Source organism: Entelurus aequoreus, linkage group LG17, assembly GCF_033978785.1.
Source record: "Entelurus aequoreus isolate RoL-2023_Sb linkage group LG17, RoL_Eaeq_v1.1, whole genome shotgun sequence".
Lineage (NCBI taxonomy): Eukaryota > Metazoa > Chordata > Actinopteri > Syngnathiformes > Syngnathidae > Entelurus > Entelurus aequoreus.
This window is the reverse complement of record NC_084747.1, coordinates 9,283,678-9,304,305: the sequence shown is the minus strand read 5'-3', so window position 1 is coordinate 9,304,305 and position 20,628 is coordinate 9,283,678. Positions and strand designations below refer to the sequence as shown.

Below are 20,628 nucleotides of genomic sequence, written 5' to 3'. Positions count from 1 at the left end.
CGAAAGATCGTGTTTCGAAGAGGGTCCCTTGCTTAGGGCAGAGATGGGCATCGCCACCCCCCGTCGACTGGTGCTGAAGAAAGGGGCGGTGCCAACTATTTTCAACAGACCATGGCCAGACATCAGTGGCAGTGTCACTGTCAGTGCTCCCAGTGCCAGTGCTTCGACAAGTTCAGACCACCCCACCCCCTCCTCAAGTGGACAGACCGTGCACATGAGGTCTGCATTTGCCAAAAGGGAAAGGAAGAGGGTAAGGATCTGGATTTACAGTTTCCATAGTCATACTTACAGACATAGTAATAGACTATTCCATAAACACTGAAATAAATTAACAATAAAATAGTCTACATATAATTATTGCTTCAAGTTCTAGTCAAGTTCTTCTGCAGTATAAAGTATCGTACATTTACTGACATTACTGTCAATAGTGTCAATAGTGTCAATAGACAATAATATAAAGTATTGTACATTTACAGACAATAGATCAGATCATGGCCAGTACGACTACGGCATCAGTGGCGGACGCGGTGGATGAACCAATGGCAATGGCACTGGATTTGCCTGATGAGGAGGGCGATCAAGATCAGGTTCCATTTGTTTTCCAAATCAATGTTCAAATGGATTACAGTTCAAGCCCAATAGAGAAAGTATTCATAATTTATGTAAATGAGGTATCCATATTACAAACCCCGTTTCCATATGAGTTGGGAAATTGTGTTAGATGTAAATATAAACGGAATACAATGATTTGCAAATCATTTTCAAGCCATATTCAGTTGAATGCACTACAGAGACAACATATTTGATGTTCAAACTCATAAACTATATCTTTTTTTTGCAAATAATAATTAACTTAGAATTTCATGGCTGCAACACGTGCCAACGTAGTTGGGAAAGGGCATGTTCACCACTGTGTTACATGGTCTTTCCTTTTAACAACGCTCAGTAAAGGTTTGGGAACTGAGGAGACACATTTTTGAAGCTTCTCAGGTGGAATTCTTTCCCATTCTTGCTTGATGTACAGCTTAAGTTGTTCAACAGTCCGGGGGTCTCCCTTGTGCTATTTTAGGCTTCATAATGCGCCACACATTTTCAATGGGAGACAGGTCTGGTCTACAGGCAGGCCGGTCTAGTACCCGCACTCTTTTACTATGAAGCCACGTTGATGTAACACGTGGCTTGGCATTGTCTTGCTGAAATAAGCAGGGGCGTCCATGGTAACGTTGCTTGGATGGCAACATATGTTGCTCCAAAAGCTGTATGTACCTTTCAGCATTAATGGTGCCTTCACAGATGTGTAAGTTACCCATGCCTTGGGCACTAATGCACCCCCATACCATCACAGATGCTGGCTTTTACACTTTGCGTCTATAACAATCCGGATGGTTCTTTTCCTCTTTGGTCCGAAGGACACGACGTCCCCAGTTTCCAAAAACAATTTGAAATGTGGACTCGTCAGACCACAGAACAGGCTTAGCTGCTTACGTGCAGTGATTTCTCCAGATTCTCTGAACCCTTTGATGATATTACGGACCGTAGATGGTGAAATCCCTAAATTCCTTGCAATAGCTGGTTGAGAAAGGTTTTTCTTAAACTGTTCAACCATTTGGTCACGCATTTGTTGACAAAGTGGTGACCCTCGCCCCATCCTTGTTTGTGAATGACTGAGCATTTCATGGAATCTACTTTTATACCCAATCATGGCACCCACCTGTTCCCAATTTGCCTGTTCACCTGTGGGATGTTCCAAATAAGTGTTTGATGAGCATTCCTCAACTTTATCAGTATTTATTGCCACCTTTCCCAACTTCTTTGTCACGTGTTGCTGCCATGAAATTCTAAAGTTAATGATTATTTGCAAAAAAAAAAAGTTTATCAGTTTGAACATCAAATATGTTGTCTTTGTTGCATATTCAACTGAATATAGGTTGAAAATGATTTGCAAATCATTATATTCCGTTTATATTTACATCTAACACAATTTCCCAACTCATATGGAAACGGGGTTTGTACATGTAGCTGTTTCTCCATTACCAGGGAAATACAATAGAACAAGGATGCCAGACGAACTGGGTAGCGATTGGGACAGCACCAACGGCAATGACTAGTAGCAAGAGCACCCGAACAGGGAAAATACATCATAGATCAAAGGGTATGTCTATTTCGGTGATGAACATGATTCTGCACATCACAGTACACATTGCACAGCTGCCTGTGCAGAGTAGAGTAGACAGATACATTAGGTGATTCAAAGACAATACTTAGTATGTGATCCTACTTTAATTTTAACAGATTATATAAAACAACTTGTGTTTTATTTTATTGCTAGAACACCAGGTGACCCCAGAGATCCTCGAGAGGGTTAGAGCTCGGCCAGCCAGGGTTTGTGAAGTCCCATCGTCAAGTGTGGCAGCTCCATCTGACAGCCCCGAGATGCAGCCCAACATAGCAACTCCAGGTGCGTCTGGAGTGCAAGCCAAGCTATGACCACCTCCTGCATTGTTTGATGAAGGACCAGCGTCAAGTCCCGCTGTTAGTGGTTCTTCCGATGTCAGCTATGTGCCGAGTGGGTCATCGACATCGGATCCGTGTCAAGCCAGGGTGGTCTATGATGCACGTCTCCACCCCTTCCTGCTCCATTGTTCTGGCCACTGCCTCTAGCTCATGACAGCAGGCACACTCAGCCACTGTCTCCATGTTCCCACAGTTGTGACATGTACACCTGGAAATAGAAATATTCATAATATTTGTAAATCAAATCATATTATTGACACCTGCAATCTGCATACATGTGCAATAATTAATATTGTCATTGTCTTGTTGTGGATCTTATTAATCCATATGCATATTTTTAGTATTGCCGGTATATGGAGCTGTGGCCCATAGAAATAATGGGTAATTAATTAGGTTTGACATTGGGTCAATGATAGATACTTAGTCTATAGATAGGCCTGGGCTTGGGGTGTAAGTTGTAACACTAACAGTAACAGTGCAAGACTAGGCCACAAGCTAAAACTAGTCTACAAATAAATAACATTTTACCATTCTGTATTCTGAAGGCGATCTATGTTGTGTGCTACTCCAGCATCAATATCAGCAGCGTCCTCCTGACCGTCACCGTCAGCGTCGGGTTCAAAGCGGTATGGCTCTATAATTTGTTGCGGTTGGGCCTGGCCGAGTGGTCCTGCCACGCCCACGGCTGCCACGGCGCCTCTCACAGCATCTTCCCTATCTGAATCGCTCCGACTGCCCTCTAGTCCTTCACTCTCACTTTCCTCATCCACAAATCTTTCATCCTCGCTCAAATTAATGGGGGAATCGTCGCTTTCTCGGTCCGAATCGCTCTCGCTGCTGGTGGCCATGATTGTAAACAATGTGCAGATGCGAGGAGCTCCACAACCTGTGGCGTCACGCGCATATCGTCTGCTACTTCCGGTACAGGCAAGGCTTTTTTATCAGCGACCAAAAGTTGCAAACTTTATCGTCGATGTTCTCTACTAAATCCTTTCAGCAAAAATATGGCAATATCGCGAAATGATCAAGTATGACACATAGAATGGACCTGCTATCCCCGTTTAAATAAGAAAATCGCATTTCAGTAGGCCTTTAAGAGTGGCAGTATGTGGGGTGAGTGACGTGAGTAAGTGAGTGGGCGAGTAAGGAGAGGTAGTGGTAGCATGTGCAGGAGTGTTAATAGCATGGTGGATGTCCGCTTGTGCCCCGTGGAAATAATAAATAAAGTGAGCAAGTTGTAACTAGTCGACGGCCTCGTCCTTCCGACCAAAGAGCGGAGCTTTATGGACCCAGTGTTACCCCCGACACAACATGGGCCCTGGAGGGAACGTCTCCCCTGCGCTCCTCGACCACGGTCTGGGAGCCCACAAACAGGAAAGGTGTAAAGCAACCCTTGCAGAGCGGCGGCTCCCTGTTTAAAGTGTCACCTTTATAGTTAGTTTAGAAGCCCAAATACCTCCATATTGCACTTCACGCACCCTCTTTATTAACCAGTAGAATTGTCCTTTGTTGCCTTTCTTCCTCTCCACCATGTTATTGCTTGTATGCACTTTGTGTGTGCGTTTTGACACACTCAACATCATGCGCCTCGGCTCTGTAGTCACCGCCGCACAGCAGCATTCAGGTGAAAGAACGGTACCGGTACTTTTCAAAGGTGCTATAGTACCGATTTCAATTGATTAGTACCACGATACTTTATTAGTAGCAGTATACTGTACAACCCTACTACACACACATACAGTACATAGAAGAAAGTGTGTTTTTGTTGTTTGTGTCTTGCAGACGTCCAGCAGCTGATCGGTAATCCAGAAGAAGTTTCCCCTCAGTTAGGGGGGAGCTCCACTTTGAAGCAGGAGACTCCACAACCACCCTGCATTAAAAAGGAAGAGGAGGAACTCTGCATCACTCAGGAGGGAGAGTGTCTTCTAGGACGAGAGGAAGCTGATTACACCAAGTTTCCACTGAGTATTCTCTCTGTGAAGACTGAAGATGATGAAGAGAAACCACAAGTAGACAACTTCTTAGCTCCACTATCAGATAGTGAGGCTGAAGATGAGGTTGAAGAACCTTTGAGCAGCGATACAGACTGTGAAGGTGATATGAGGACTCACATTGACAACAAACACTCTGAATGCTCTACAAAGAAGAGAGGTAAAACATGTTTGAGCTGCTCAGTTTGTGCTGAAAGTTTTACTAAAAAGAGCAGTTTGACTCTACACATGAGAACACACACAGGTGAAAAACCCTTTAATTGTTCAGTTTGTGGCAACAGCTTTTCTGGAAATGGCTCATTGACTCAACACATGAGAACACACACAGGTGAAAAAACATTTAAGTGTTCAGTTTGTGGCAACAGCTTTTCTCAAAATAGAAAGTTGACTCGACACATGAGAACACACACAGGTAAAAAACCCTTTAATTGTTCAGTTTGTGACAAAAGCTTTTTTAATAAGAGCATTTTGACTCAACACATTAGAACGCACAGAGGTGAAAAACCCTTCAATTGTTCAGTTTGTGGCAAAAGCTTTTCTCAAAATAGCAATTTGACTCAACACATGAGAACGCACACAGGTGAAAAAACATTTAAGTGTTCAGTTTGTGGCAAACGATTTTTTAATAAGAGCATTTTGACTCAACACATGAGAACACACACAGGTGAAAAACCCTTTAATTGTTCAGTTTGTGGCAACAGCTTTTCTATTAAGAGCATTTTGACTCGACACATGAGAACACACACAGGTGAAAAAACATTAAAGTGTTCAGTTTGTGGCAAAAGCTTTTATTTTAAGAGCATTTTGACTAAACACATGAGAACACACACAGGTGAAAAACCCTTCAATTGTTCAGTTTGTGGCAAAAGCTTTTCTCAAAATAGCAATTTGACTCAACACATGAGAACGCACACAGGTGAAAAAACATTTAAGTGTTCAGTTTGTGGCAAACGCTTTTTTAATAAGAGCATTTTGACTCAACACATGAGAACACACACAGGTGAAAAACCCTTTAATTGTTCAGTTTGTGGCAACAGCTTTTCTATTAAGAGCATTTTGACTCGACACATGAGAACACACACAGGTGAAAAAACATTAAAGTGTTCAGTTTGTGGCAAAAGCTTTTATTTTAAGAGCATTTTGACTAAACACATGAGAACACACACAGGTGAAAAACCATTTAGTTGTTCAGTTTGTGGCAAAAGCTTTTCTATTAAGAGCAATTTGACTCCACACATGAGAACACACACAGGTGAAAAAACATTTAAGTGTTCAGTTTGTAGCAAAAGCTTTTCTTTTAAGAGCAGTTTGACTAAACACATGAGAACACACACAGGTGAAAAACCCTTTAATTGTTCAGTTTGTGGCAACAGCTTTTCCCAAAATAGCCATTTGACTAAACACATGACAACACACACTGGTGAAAAAACATTTAAGTGTTCAGTTTGTGGCAAAAGCTTTTCTATTAAGAGCAGTTTGACTAAACACATGAGGACACACACAGGTGAAAAACCCTTTAATTGTTCAGTTTGTGGCAACAGCTTTTCTCAAAATAGCCATTTGACTCGACACATGAGAACACACACAGGAGAAAAAACATTTACCTGTTCGGTTTGTGGCAAAAGCTTTCCTCATAACAGCTCTTTGTGGCGACACATGAGAACACACGCTGGAGAAAAACCATTTAGTTGTTCAGTGTGCTGTAAAAGGTTCCCACATAATGCAGACGCAGTAAAACACATAAGAACACACAAGGGAAAATAACCAATTAGCTGTTTAGTTTGTGGTATGTTGCTCATATGTGGTGACATCCACCCTACCCAGGACCTCCTCACTGCTTCTTTCACAAATATCTGAGGTATTCATACAAACTTGGATTATTTGGAGCATAATCTTATCCACTCATGACCCCATGTCTTCTCTGTATCTGAAACATTGCTGAACAGTAAGATAGATGATGCTTCAAGTGCTTGGTTACTCCTTCTTCAGTCCAGGGACCTCATGTGTCAAGTTTGTGCACGCTCAAAAACCTGCACTACACCCTTTTTCACTGCAAAGTTGAGATGTATCAAAACTGACGTTGACGCATAAGTGATGCTGGGTAACTGTTTGCATAACAAACTGCCAACTTTTATTCCTCAGACTGATTGATGTGCAAATCAGAAACTTATGAACAATTAACCCCCAACACCCACAACCCAACCCCCACCTCCCTCGACATTCGGGCATAACAGGTTCAATCCGGCCCGCGAGATGAGTTTGCAAAGTGTAAAATTCAGCTGTATTTTTAATGAAAGAAACTGCTGTTCTTAATGTGTCCACTGGATGTCACAATAGCAATTCTGTTAGGCAAGCAAATAGCATAGCAAGTATACCAAGCAAGAGGTAGACGGTAAAGCGGGGCTGTGACTCCTCCCCCTCCACCCAACGTAAAACAGGAGTAAAATAAGCAATCAGTAACCCCACTTAAAATGCAGCATGAGACACTGCACACTGATATAGTTCTGTGAAAATGATTGTCTTCTGTGCAAATGTAAAGAAAGTGAACAGTGTGTGATTTACTGCAATACTGTCAGTCTTTTCACTTTTTATTTGTGCTTTGTTGAAATTGTTCACACATTGCACAGCTTTTATTTTTCTATCAATACACATTATGTCTAGAAGACAGGAAGTAACTCAACACTCTTGAAAAGTTTCTACCTCAGTGTGTATGGTTTGTTGGGTGTTTTTGAAAATGCACCATTTTTTTCCCTCAGAATTTTTAACTAACTTGAAGTGTTTTGTCAAGAGGATTATTTGTGATGTGTACATTTTCCGAATGTGATCGTTCTATTTTGGGTTGAAGTAAAATAAAGAAAACAATCTGTCGTATTTTGAAGTTATCATGCCATGACTTTACCCGTCCCGCCCACGTGGAAATAGATTTTCCTCCATGCGGCCCCTGAGCTAAAATGAGTTTGAAACCCCTGCTGTAATCAAGATTCAAGATGCTTTATTATTGTTCATTCTTTAACATGTACAAGACATATGAGAACTGAAATGTCATTTTCGGCACAGTCCCACTAAGAGCTGACATACGTTACAGGGGAACAAGACTGGACCGCCAACGGATCGCCACTTAGTGTTCCTTAGAAAAGGTGGGAAAAAGGTGATATTGGGAAAGCAGATAACTGAAATGAATATCTATATGTAACTGAGATTAAATCTCTTAACTGTGTAGGGTGAGTACAAACAATTAACTATCTGTATAAAATATCTAAACACATCACAGAACAGGTAGAAAAAATACTCTCTCTCAAAATAAATCACTCGTACATATTTCTTTTCTTACTGCACGTACTTTGGATTGGGTCTACACACTCGACCTGCGCGTGTTGTGTCAGTCTGCGTCGTGAATCTGGGTCGAATTGGTGATGCACATTCCGTTTGCCTAATCGATGTCTCTTCTCTCAGTGGTGTGGGAGGGACTAAGTCCACCATGGTATGTCTACCATCCTGAGTCTGCTTCGTCGTTCTGGAACGGTGTTGGTGGTCGTTCTTGAACCGGGAGGATGTGGCGACGATTCCTCCTGTATGTTCTCCCATTGGATTGGATGATGTAGGAACGTGGCTCTTCGCACGACTTTTCCACTATTCCAAGTCGGTCATGTCCAGCAGGAGTTTGCATACGGATCACTTGCCCTTCTGCCAAGGGACTCAGTGGGCGACTTGACTTGTCGTAGTGACGTTTCACCGTAGTTCTCTTGTCGACTAGTCGAGCTTGTACTTGTCTTGAGTCTTTTGCTGTTGGCTGTAGTAGTCTGGTACACACTGGGATAGCTGCACGCGTTGGTCTTGACATTAACCGTTCGGCAGGGGAACCAAGGTCTGCATCTCGGGGAATGTTTCTGAGGTTAAGGAGGTTTAGGAAGACATCAGTTTTGTCCCAGTGGGATTCTCCATCAGTTGCTTGGCACTCCTGACAGCTCTTTCCGCGAGTCCATTCGACTGGGGAAACTCTGGGCTGCTGGTGGTGTGGATGAAGTCCCACTCCTCAGCAAACTTCCTGAATTGCTCACACTTGTACTGTCTTGCATTGTCAGATAGCAGTGTGTGTGGTGTACCATGCACTGAAAAATGTCTTTTCAATTTGGAAATGAAAGCTGTTGCTGTGATGTTTTGTAGAAGGTCCATTTCAAACCATCCAGAATAGGAATCCACTAGCACCTGGTAGTGTTGTCCACGCCATTCAAAAATGTCTGTAGCAACTGTGGACCACGGAAGGTCTGGAACTGGATGGAGATGGAGCGGTTCTTTCTGCTGATGTGGTTTTGTGCTGTTGCACACTGTGCAAGAAAGTACCGTATTTCCTTGAATAGCCGCAGGGGCGTTAATTAATTTAAAACCTCCTGTCACACCTGCGTTTACCGGAAACCGGCGGGATGGCCGTGCATGCGGTAATTATTTTAAAACCTCTTCTCACTCCGGCGTTTACCAAAAGGAATCCATAAAATTTAGGCGTGCGCTTTGAGTGTGATGTAAGCATACCATCATGAAAAGCACATTTAATTAAAAAAAACGTTATTATGGTCTTACCTGTACTTATAAATGGAGTCCATTTGCACCTCCTTCTGACCAAAAGCATCGATAACTTGTTTATAGAAGTCTTCCTTATTTTCTTTCTTCAGTTTTAAAAGTCTCTGTTTCGATGGAGATATTCCTTTGATTATTACCTCCTGCTTCCATTGAAAGTCCAGTTTAGAAAACTGTTTTATTTTAGATACCGGTATGTAATCCTCCATGGTAAAAGTTCAGGCAGAGGGAAAAAATAAATCTCTTGCTGCGTGTGTTCACTTCTTCTGCAGTACAGGAAGTCGCAAGAAGGATCACTAGCGCGGCAGCGCCCTCTACCACCAGGAGGCGGGAGTCATTTAATGACTTATACAGTATTTCACACACGCAGCTACGGTATATTAATAAAACATAGCTGCTTACTGTTCTCTTTAGCATACTGTACCGGTATTCAATAGCTTGAACCTTAAATCCTACTGAAAAGCTCTTTATCTTTTTTCCTTTGTGCGATTGTAAACTACTGAAAGCAGCTTCCTCCATTTTGAAATTGAGGACAGTTGCGTCACTCGTGACGTAACGAATTTGACCCGGTGGAAGTTCTAGCCAAATGCTAAATATTTTGCGAAACGAGTTTGACCCGGCGAAAATTATAGACATGCGATAATAAAATTAATATTTTGCGAAACGAATTTGATCCAGCTTCAATAATAAACCGGCGATAAGGCCAAGCATGCGTTAATTATTTTGAGAAACGAGTTTGACCCGGCAGTAATTCTAGACGTGCGAATACTATATTCCCTGCGCCAATTCAAGGAAATACGGTAGTTCTTCAGTGATGTCTCGTGACATTGATGGCCAAAAGATGATACCTCTTGCTCTGCGTTTGGTCGCTTCAATACCTGGCTGACCTTTATGTACAATCTTAATGAACTCTTTTTGTAGTGACCGGGGAATAACTGCTTTCTGCCCTTTCATGACGATTCCATCTTCCACAGTGAGTTCGTCTCTGTAGGGGAAGAAAACTTCAATGGCAGGCTGCAGCTGAGTCTGTCTGGCAGGCCATCCACGCTGGATAACTGCATTGAGAGCCTGCAATACTTCATCCTCCTCCGTGTGTTTCTTGAGCTCTTCCAGGCGGGCTGTAGAAATGTAGCTCACCGACATGACGTCGAAAGAACCACTATCAGATGGGCTCTCACTGTCTGTTGCATTAGGGGCTCTTGAAAGAGTGTCAGCTAAGTACATGTGCTTTCCTTTTTTTGTAGACTAAGATTATGTCATAGCTTTGCAGGCGTAGCAGCATCCGCTGAAGACGGGCAGGGGCATTGTGAATTGGTTTCTTCAAGATAGTCACCAACGGTTGGTGGTCAGTTTCTACTATGGTGGGCTTGCCATACACATAGTCTCTGAACTTGGTGCACGCAAACACAACAGCTAGGAGCTCCTTCTCAATTTGAGCTTATTGAGTTGCTGTTTCTGTAATGGTGCGGGATGCAAAGGCTACTGGCCTTCCATTTTGCATGCAAGCAGCTCCTAGTCCAAAACATGACGCGTCACAGGTCAGCGTGACTGGCCCTTTGACATGGTAGTAGGCCAATACTGGTGGAAAGGAGAGACGTGCTTTCAGGCGGTCGAAAGCATCTTGGTGTTGCTGGAACCAGCACCATGCGGTCTCTTTGTGAGTCAGTTTCCTCAGTGGCATTGCGATGTCACTGAGGTTTGGAATGTACTTGCCAAGATAGTTGACCATTCCCAGGAAACGTTGAAGTGAAGTGACATCTGTGGGGACTGGCATCTCTGTGATAGCAGCGGTTTTGGAGGGGTCAGCTTTCAATCCTTTACTTGTGAAGATATGACCAACGTAGCATACTTGGTCAAGTCTAAACTTGCATTTCTGCGGGTTGAGTTTGAGGTTTATTTCCTTCACACGTTCAAGCACTTTTTTTAGGTTGGCGTCGTGCTCCGCCACATCGCGGCCTCCGATGATGATGTCATCGACAATGACTGAGCATGGATATCCAGTAAAGAGTTGATCCATTGTGCGCTGGAATACCTCGCTTGCAGAGTTAATACCGAAAGGCATGCGAAGGAATCTGTAACGTCCAAAAGGAGTACTGAATGTTGTCTTCATTGAGGACTTCTTGTCCAGGCGGATCTGCCAGAATGAGTTTTTTGCGTCTAGCACTGAAAACACTGTCGCACCTGACATTTGTGCTGCTACCTCCTCCACGCTTCTCATGGGGTGGTGGGGTTGTTTTAGTGCTTCATTTAAATCTTTGGGGTTGATGCGTAATCTGATTTCTGATTTGCCTTTCTTGTGCGCAGCGACCATGGATGACACCCAATCTGTTGGTTCGGTGACTGAAGTAATAACGCCTATGCATTCAAGTTCAGCTTTCACACAATCTTGCATCACTACGGGGATGCGGTGGGCCGTCCTAACAACAGGCGGCACATTGGGGTCCTCTGTCATCGTGTAGACAACTGGTAGTTCTTCGAGCTCTTCACCGAAAATATCTTGGTATTGTGTGAGGATCCGTGCGCTGAACTCTCCAGTGTTCTCTGTGGTGACATGGTGCACATCGGGACTCAACTCGACTAGCCCCATACGCAGGCATGCACGGAAGCCCAACAGCGATGTCACATTTTTATCCACTATGAAAAATGTCAGTAAGTGGCGCTGTCCCTTTAAAAAGCATGTCAGTGTAGCTTCACCTTGTGTCTCGATTTTGGCTCCTCCGAAAGCAACCAAATTTGTGCTTTTGTGTTGTTTGGCGAGTTTCACGCCGCTGTTTACTCTATTGAAAGTCTTCAGTGACATTACATTGCATTTAGCACCTGTATCCACTTTCATTTCGGTTGGCACGTCATTTATGCACACTGTGAAAAATCCTTCATCTTGGTCTCTTTGTTGTGGATTTACAGTGTCAACACAATTTTCAATTTCCAAGCCATCCACATAGAATGTCATTTTCACTTTGGCTGTGTTGATCCATGGTCACATCATGCACAGACTGTCCATAGCGCTTGTTTGTGGTAAACTTGGACTGGCTCTGTGGCTTTGACTTGCAGCATTTTTTGTAGTGATTTTGTTTCGTGCAGTTGTGACATTGTTGTCCAAACGCCGGACACATTCCCCTTTTTGCTGTGTGACTCCCTCCACAATTGTTACACTTTGTGATAGTCTGGGCAATTTTCTGGAATGTGCCTTTAAATTGCTTGTATTGTGTGGGTTTAATCTCATCAACATTGGTAGCTTGTGTAGCCAATGTTTTGATATTTTCCTCTGTCATTTCGTGAATGCGGCAGATTGAGATTGCCTTGGCAAGAGTCAATTCACTGTCCCTCAGTAATGTCTTTCTCAGAGAGTCGTTTGTGATGCCACACACAAATTTGTCACATATGAGTTTGTCCGTTAGATCTCCAAATTGACATGTTTTAGCTTTAATCTTTAAATCACTGATGAATGATTCCATGCTCTCCCCATGCTTTTGAATTCTCGAATGGAACTTGTCCCTTTCCAATGTTTTGGTCGTTCGCGAATTGCACATTTCTCTGAACTTCCTCTTCAGGCACTCGGGATCTTCCCGCGACTCCGCAGGAGCGAGAATAGCACCGCCCTCTCAGGCGGCACGGACCTCTGGCGCGTACGCAAACGAGCGCTCCCTCTCAATCGCTTGTGGACCAGCGAGGTATAATAGGATGTATGTGTAGTGAGTCTCATTCTGCGTTGTGTAGTTTTTTAAAATAAAAGACACTTCACCATGCCGTCGGTTCAGTATAGGGCGGCAACAACTAATCGATTAAAATCGATTACCAAAATAGTTGGCGATTAATTTAATCATCGATTCGTTGGAACTATGCTATGCGCATGCGCGGAGGCTTTTTTGGGGGGTTTTTTTGTTGTTTTTTTTTGTTTTATAAACCTTAATTTATAAACTGCAACATTTACAAACAGCTGAGGAACAATTATCAAAATAAGTACAAAAACAGTACAAAACAGCGCCAGGGCGGCGCTGAGGCTACGTCTCATGAGGTGGCGTAAGCTAGCCAATGATGTGGTCATGTGCAGCTCACGTGACGACGGCGTCTCCTTTGCTGGAAACATTTGAAAAATGGCGCAGGAAAACACTACCGATAGTTTAGCGGAGAAACATCTTGAGGTTATTGCTTCAATGGAGAAAAGTGTACGACCTAAGTCGTCAAAGGTGTGGGAACACTTCGCTTTAAAGACTTCATAGAAGACCGTTTCCTGCAAAATGGCACGGAAGTACAACATTGCTTCAGGAGCACCTGAAGAAGAAACATGTTGGAGCCATGGATGAAGGGAGGAACTCACAGTACGTAACTTTTTAAGTCCATAGTGGCAACAAGCATTCATGAGTTCAGCTTTTTTGTGAGTTACGTTAAAGTTATGCCTTTGTTGCAACGCGGGGCTGATAATGTGTCTCCGGCACATTTGACTCCGTTTTGAGAGAGAAAACGCACGGTTACCAATTTGGAAATAAACATAACGGACAGAAATATCTCAGGTTGGTTTCATAATGGATCAATGTAGCCGGGCCGATAAAGCTATATAAATATATTTAGATTTGAGTGACGCTTTAGTACAACTAAACGTTATGAAGGTGCTGGAATATTTCATGCTATTATTCAGAGGCAGCCTGAAATGAATCCTTTATTATTCACAACAGAAACGTGTACAATATCTGATTCAGTTCTGATGAATTACATGTCTGTGTTATTGTTGGTGTATGCTGCACCCCCAATGTCCACAACATGGTGGCAGTATGCTGGTTTTTTTCAATAAAATACTGGAAAGGATAGAAATGTAGTTTGTCTCTTATATCCGATTATTAATCGATTAATCGAAGTAATAATCAACAGATTAATCGATTATCAAATTAATCGTTAGTTGCAGCCCTAGTTCAGTATTTATTGATAACCTGTGTTGGAAACATGAAACACACACACACAGGTTTCAACTTTCTGGCGGAGTGATATCTGCTCCTTCTCATTCAAAAGTTCGAAGGAAGAGGAAGTAACAAACATTAATTCATATAAAAATAATAATAAATTAAATTACATTAACAAAAACGTTTTATCACAAAATAATAATAATGCACAAATCCACATACCTGTGTTGGAAACATGAAACACACACACACAGGTTTCAACTTTCTGGCGGAGTGATATCTGCTCCTGTGTGATGTAAATACCACGTGTAAATACTACCAAACAATTCACACAGTCGACGCTCTACTTCTAAATAAACGAAATTGTGCATAAAAATGACTCAAAACAACACATCACTTGTACACACAACATTATTGGGTTAACTTTTAAAGTATCTACAAACATTTAGGAAGAATATTTACAATATGAAGAAACACGGAGCAGTGAAGAACTATTACCTTGTACTCAAAAGTCAGAGGGAAGAGGAAGTAAAGCAATCGAAAAAACAGCAAAGACACTTCCTGCACCGGACATCCGGTTCTTCAAAATAAAAGCGATACTTCAAAATGAAATATAACACCCTGTCTAGTTCATAATATAGCGCAACAACATCACACTATTACATATGCACGGGTCTTCGCGGGCTTGTCCGAGTGAGCAGCAGCAATGAAAATGTCATTCTTGCTCGAAAATGCGCCAGTTCTCCGCGACATTGTCATCATACTTGCCAACCTTGAGACCTCCAATATCGGGAGGGGGCGTGGTTGGGGCGGGGGGCGTGGCTAAGGGCGTGGTTAAGAGGAGAGTATATTTACAGCTAGAATTCACCAAATCAAGTATTTCATATATATATATATATATATATATATATATATATATATATATATATATATATATATATATATATATATATATGTATGTATGAAATTCTTGACTTTCAGTGAATTCTAGCTACATATATATATATATATGTATATATATATTTTATTTTTTATTTTATTATACATATAAATAAAAGACATACTTGAATTTCAGTGTTCTGCAGGCTATCCAGTAGGTGGCAGTATTGTCCTGTTTAAGAGTGTCACAACATTGCCGTTTACGGCAGACGAACTGCTTTACGGTAGACTAAACGTGACTGCTGGTGTTGTGTGTTGTTACCGCGCTGGGAGGACGTTAATGAAACTGCCTAACAATAAACCCACATAAGAAACCAAGAACTCTCTCTCCTTGTTGTGCACTCTACTCTCTAAAAGCTGTAGATGTTATGACGTCATTGGGCAGGCAAGCTGCTGGGAAAGCGGACGTGAGAACGGCTGTCCCCACTCAGGTCCGCATTGAGCTGGAGGGGGCGTGGCCTCCAGCTCCGGCTGAATACCGGGAGTTTGTCGGGAGAAAATCTCTGCCGAAAGCAATGGATGTCGAGTGGGTCTGACATAATATTGTGAAAGTCCAACACATATATATATATTTTTTATTTTTAAACAGTAGTTGTCCATTATTTGATGTTAGATACTTTTAATAACCATTGTTTTAAAATAAGATTAAATTTCCTTTATTTTGGGGGAAAAAATGAGGTGGAGTAGGAAACGGAAGTTGCGGACTTCTTGCGCATGCGCAAATGTACTTGAAGCCAAGCAAAAAGACGAAGACCGCATGCTATGGTTGTTCGGAGATTCTTCGAATTCACGTTCTTAAAGTTATATGATTCACAGCAAATATAGCAACAAATATCTCAATTGGTATTTTCCAAAGCCACGAAACGTGCATTGAGTTTGGAGCGATATCTGAAGTGAAGATTGAAGACGTGATAGAAGATGGACGACTACTGCTATGCTAAGATGGCGACGTCCGCTAAAAGAGAACATGAAAGAGAATCAGCGCCACCAACTTCCAGCAAATCACCAACGGAGATAAAGACGAAAGATGAAGGTGAGTGACTTGAAGTTTTGTCATTTGAAAACTATTTCAAGCCCTTAAAGTCGAAATTAGCCGGCTTTGTTGAAGAATGTAAAGAAAGAGCCGCCATGATTGTTAGCTTGAAGAAGGCAGTGGAGTTCACATCAGAGGAGATGAAAGAATGCAAAAGTCAAATGAAGAAAGTGGAAGAGCAAAACAAGCGCTTCCCATGTTTGGCAAACGCCACATTTCAAATATTTAGCTCGCATTACTAAGCTAAGTTATTCATGGAGTCCATCAAGTTATGGGTGAGGGCCAACATCCGGGCAACTGAGCTACATACGGGTTCTTCGAGCCATAGCAACGAGACTGGCGTTGAAAACAAACCGTTGCCATTACTCTTTAACCTGTCGACCTACGCTGGTTAAACCCGTCATTCTGCCTCCAAAATGCCGAAAAACTGTGTTGTTTTTGGTTGTGCTAACCACAACTGGAAACAGGGAAAACAAAGGTCGTATTTTGTTCTGCCAAAGCGTGATAAAAGCCCACAGAGACGAGACAAATGGCTCGCAGCTTTACACCGGGAAAACGAGGACGGTTCTCACTGGAGTCCCCCAAAGTCCCGGGTCGTGTGTTCGGATCACTTCGTTTCTGGTAAATATAAGGAACAAAAATCCACCTTCTTAACCACAACTTGGCTATACCATCCGTGCTGATGTTGTACTTGTTGAATTTGTTCCTTATAACGTTCGACAGCTGAAGTTGTTGTTGTACAAAAATAACATGCGGTATATACTATATAGTCTATAGCCTGTATAGGCTATTATCGAAAACCGGTTTCGTTTAAATTCGAATCGGCTTTCTATAGACATGAAATAATATACCTGGTGTGTGTGTGAGGTAGACATATAGATTTCCAAATTCCATGTCCGGCCATTGTGTAGGATTATCAGTCCACGCATCTGCTGGAAGGCGGTAAGGGCAGTCGTTTAATCCAACTACAGAACATTTTATCTCGTATCTTAACCTAGCCTCACTGGAAAGACTATTTACATAATCATACGCCATTTAGAACAGTTTACAATGCCGTGAAACCTCGTTAAATGCCTTTTCTGTCAATGCTGTGTTCGCTGTGAGCTGGTTTGTTTTCAACGAATTCAATATGGCGACCGGCTGCTAGGGGATTGGTAGGCGGAAGTGACGTAGGTGCGCCCTCGCCCATTGGATGGATGTTAGAGTGGACATAACAGCCACTATCTCTAAGTCATCCTCCATCTTGTAAACACTGTAGCAGCTAGTGAAAGATTAAAATGATGTTGTTGCGCCAGGATTTGATTTTGAGCATTTTTTAAATTGTATTTCCTAGTTCTTAGTACGGCTTGACAATTAATCCCATTTTAATCTCAACTTCATTTAAGACATGACACGATCATAAACATGTTATTGTAAAAAAAAGAAAATAAAAAAAGATGAACAGCCCGCGGAACGTGCATGCAAATTCTTGAGCCTGTAACGGTTAAAGGGATGAGTGAGTGTATGATTGAAAAAAAGACCATGTCTACTAGAATGTGCTACTTTTTATTTGACACAGTGCTAGTATGTCTAATCAGTAGGGGTGTAACGGTACACAACAATTTTGGTTCGGTACGTACCTCGGTTTAGAGGTCACGGTTCGGTTCATTTTCGGTACAGTAAGAAAACAACAAAATATACATGTTTGTGTTATTTATTTACCAAATTTGTAAACAATGGCTTTATCCTTTTAACATTGGGAACACTATAATAATTCTTCCCACGTTAATCAACATTAAACTGCCTCAAGTTGTTGCTCAGATTAAATAAAATGACACAACTTTTCTTCTACATATAAAAAGTGCGACATTAAACGGTTTCAAGTCAACTCATCATGCTTAATTTATTACAGCATTTGGGAAGCCTGTAGTTGATTTTTATTATGTAAATGTTATATTTTTATCAACATGTGATAGCAGGGACCCTGCCATTCAAAACTAGGCTGCTCCATTACTAATGATTAATGTAACTATAGCACATTTTTTAAGCTTCTCAGGTGTAATTCTTTCCCATTCTTGCTTGATGTACAGCTTAAGTTGTTCAACAGTCCGGGGGTCTCCCTTGTGCTATTTTAGGCTTCATAATGCACCACACATTTTCAATGGGAGACAGGTCTGGACTACAGGCAGGCCAGTCTAGTACCCGCACTCTTTTACTATGAAGCCACGTTGATGTAACACGTGGCTTGGCATTGTCTTGCTGAAATAAGCAGGGGCGTCCATGATAACGTTGCTTGGATGGCAACATATGTTGCTCCTCCCTGGAACACACTTGGTGCAAAGCCAAAGAGAAGACCACCTCCCTGCGACAAGGGAGAATGGATATCTGGCAGGACCCAGCGCCCCGATATCTCTGATCTGACCGGCTGGCCTGCGCTACCATCTTCAGCCAGGCATACTGCGTCATCAACTCCACTGCCACGTAGGACACAGCAGCGGACAGCTGAGAAGAGGAGAACTACCAATAAACCTCCCCAGCAAGCAAGTGTCCAACTAAAGAACAGGTTTGCCCCACTGTTGATGGACAATGGATCCCCCTCTGATTGCCTGAATAACCCACCATCACCACGCAGAAGGGTAAGACCTGCTAACTTTACACCACAGAGAAAGCTAACGAGAGCTCCTGAAAATCTGATTGTGGGGGACTTTTCTGTAAAAGATATGAAAAGCAATAATAACACCAAAGTACTCTGCTTTCCGAAGGATATGGTATCTGACATGGAAAAAAGAATCCTGGAAATTGTCGCTGCACACCCAAATGTGAAAAATATCATCCTGCACATTGGTTTTAATGACATTGTAAAACAACAATCAAGAGAGCTGAAAGAGCACTTCAATAAACTCTTTGAAACAGTCAGCGCTGTGAATGCTGACGTTTTTATCAGTGGTCCTCTACCCCCAATCAGGAGAGGAGCTGAGAGATTCAGTAGACTTTACTCGCTGAATGAGTGGCTATCAAGTGCACTTCCTGCTCGTTCAATGCATTTTATTGACAATTTTAGCTTTTTCTGGGACCGCAGGCATCTTTTTAAGGCAGACGGACTTTGCCTGAATAAGATGGGAGTAAAGCTATTCATGAACAACATGTTTCACTTCCTGCATCTTGCATCTATCATCACTGCCAAGGACAAGAGACAAGAGGAGCCACCGAGGAAGGAAGACACAACACAGCCTATCAGGAACGTCGAAGGAGGACCGCCACTGCAAAAGGAGAACGTCGACCATGAGATACACCAGAGCAAAGAGGAGAGGTGTCTATCCTCCTCTACCGCCCCTCCCTCCATTCTGAATGCATGTGAAGATCCCTCCCCCACATCCCCCAAGCCATCCACGTCTCCATCTTTCTCCCTCCCTCAAGTAGACCTTTCTCCCCCCTTCTCCCCCTTGGAGTTCCGGGAGCTACCCCCACTCACGCCCCACCCTACTCAGATTTTTACCCCCCTAGATCATCGCTCACCTCCACCACCCCCTCCACGAAGGCGTGCTCCACAACCCCCCAGCCATACTTCACCTTTCTCACGCCAACCCCTTACACGCCCTCAACGTCCACCTTCAGTAGTTCGTCCCAGCTCTGACGCTGCTCACTCCCCCTCCCCCTTACGGCAAACCCCGCCTCGCCCTGACAGCAGTCCTGAATATTTCTGATACAGAAAAGGGTTCAGCAGTAGACCACATTATCAGCTGGGCCCAAGGTTGCCTACATCAAATCATGGCACCTTCTACATCCCTGTTGTGACTACCAAGAGAGTAAACATTGGGAAACTTAGCCACCCTGCTAACCTAAACAATCTCATTCCTATTATCTCCAAATCAAAGCCAACATGGAAGCCTGTCAATAACACCATCAGGATGGGTCTGCTCAATGTCAGGTCTCTGAATAGCAAATCATTTTTAGTCAATGATTTTATTAGCACTTCTAAACTTGACTTTATGTTTTTAACTGAAACATGGCTGGAACAAAATAACAGTGCAAGCATTCTGATCGAGACAGCACCCCCCAACTATAACTTCATTGATATATGTAGATCGGGGAAAAGAGGTGGAGGGGTTGCTGCTATATTTAAAAACATGTTTCAGGGGAAACAGATGTCACTCGGTGAGTTTACATCATTTGAATACCTGTGTGCTGTGTTGAAATGCTCTCCCAAAATTCTCTTGTTAATTATCTACAGGCCACCTAAATATTCTGCAAATTTTTTTGATGATTTTACTGAACTATTGTCTAGCATCTCCACTGACTTTGACTGCCTGGTTATAACTGGTGATTTTAATTTTCATATTGACGATTTAAATGACAAGGGCGCAAAAGAACTTTTTACTATTTTAGACACATTTGAACTGTCTCAACATGTGAAAGAGGCTACACATTATAAGGGACACACCCTGGACCTGATTATCACAAAAGGTCTCAATGTTTCTGATGTTCTTGTGATTGATCCTTCATTGTCTGATCATTTCTGTGTTTTCTTTAATATTTCTGTAATTCCGGACACACAAACAGAATCAAAGAATGTCAAAAAGCGGTACATAAATGAACATGCTAATGTCCTCTTTAAAAACGCCATCTCCTCACTACCACCTCTAAACCCATGTCATGCTGATGATCTTGTAAGCAACTTTAATTCCAAAATTGTGAATATCATAGA

The 20,628-nt window shown here is 42.4% G+C and overlaps 2 protein-coding genes across 2 annotated transcripts in view; both read left to right on the top strand.

Annotated features, from left to right (window-relative positions):
• Positions 1–3,313, top strand: part of LOC133632288 (THAP domain-containing protein 10-like) — a 3,544-nt gene extending 231 nt beyond the window's left edge. The window contains exons 1-4 of the mRNA XM_062024641.1: positions 1–250; positions 477–587; positions 2,038–2,152; positions 2,330–3,313. The exon at positions 1–250 is cut by the window's left edge and continues 231 nt beyond it. Coding sequence (XP_061880625.1) covers positions 1–250; positions 477–587; positions 2,038–2,152; positions 2,330–2,487 — 634 coding nt within the window. The 3' untranslated portion in view covers positions 2,488–3,313. The remainder of the gene's footprint in view (positions 251–476; positions 588–2,037; positions 2,153–2,329) is intronic.
• Positions 3,314–4,300: 987 nt separating this feature from the next.
• On the top strand, positions 4,301–7,081 carry LOC133632247 (zinc finger protein OZF-like). The gene is made up of 2 exons (XM_062024580.1): positions 4,301–5,841; positions 6,010–7,081. The coding sequence occupies exons 1-2, from the start codon at positions 4,614–4,616 to the stop codon at positions 6,267–6,269; spliced, it is 1,488 nt and encodes a 495-aa protein (XP_061880564.1). The 5' UTR covers positions 4,301–4,613; the 3' UTR covers positions 6,270–7,081.
• The last annotated feature ends 13,547 nt before the right edge of the window (positions 7,082–20,628 follow it).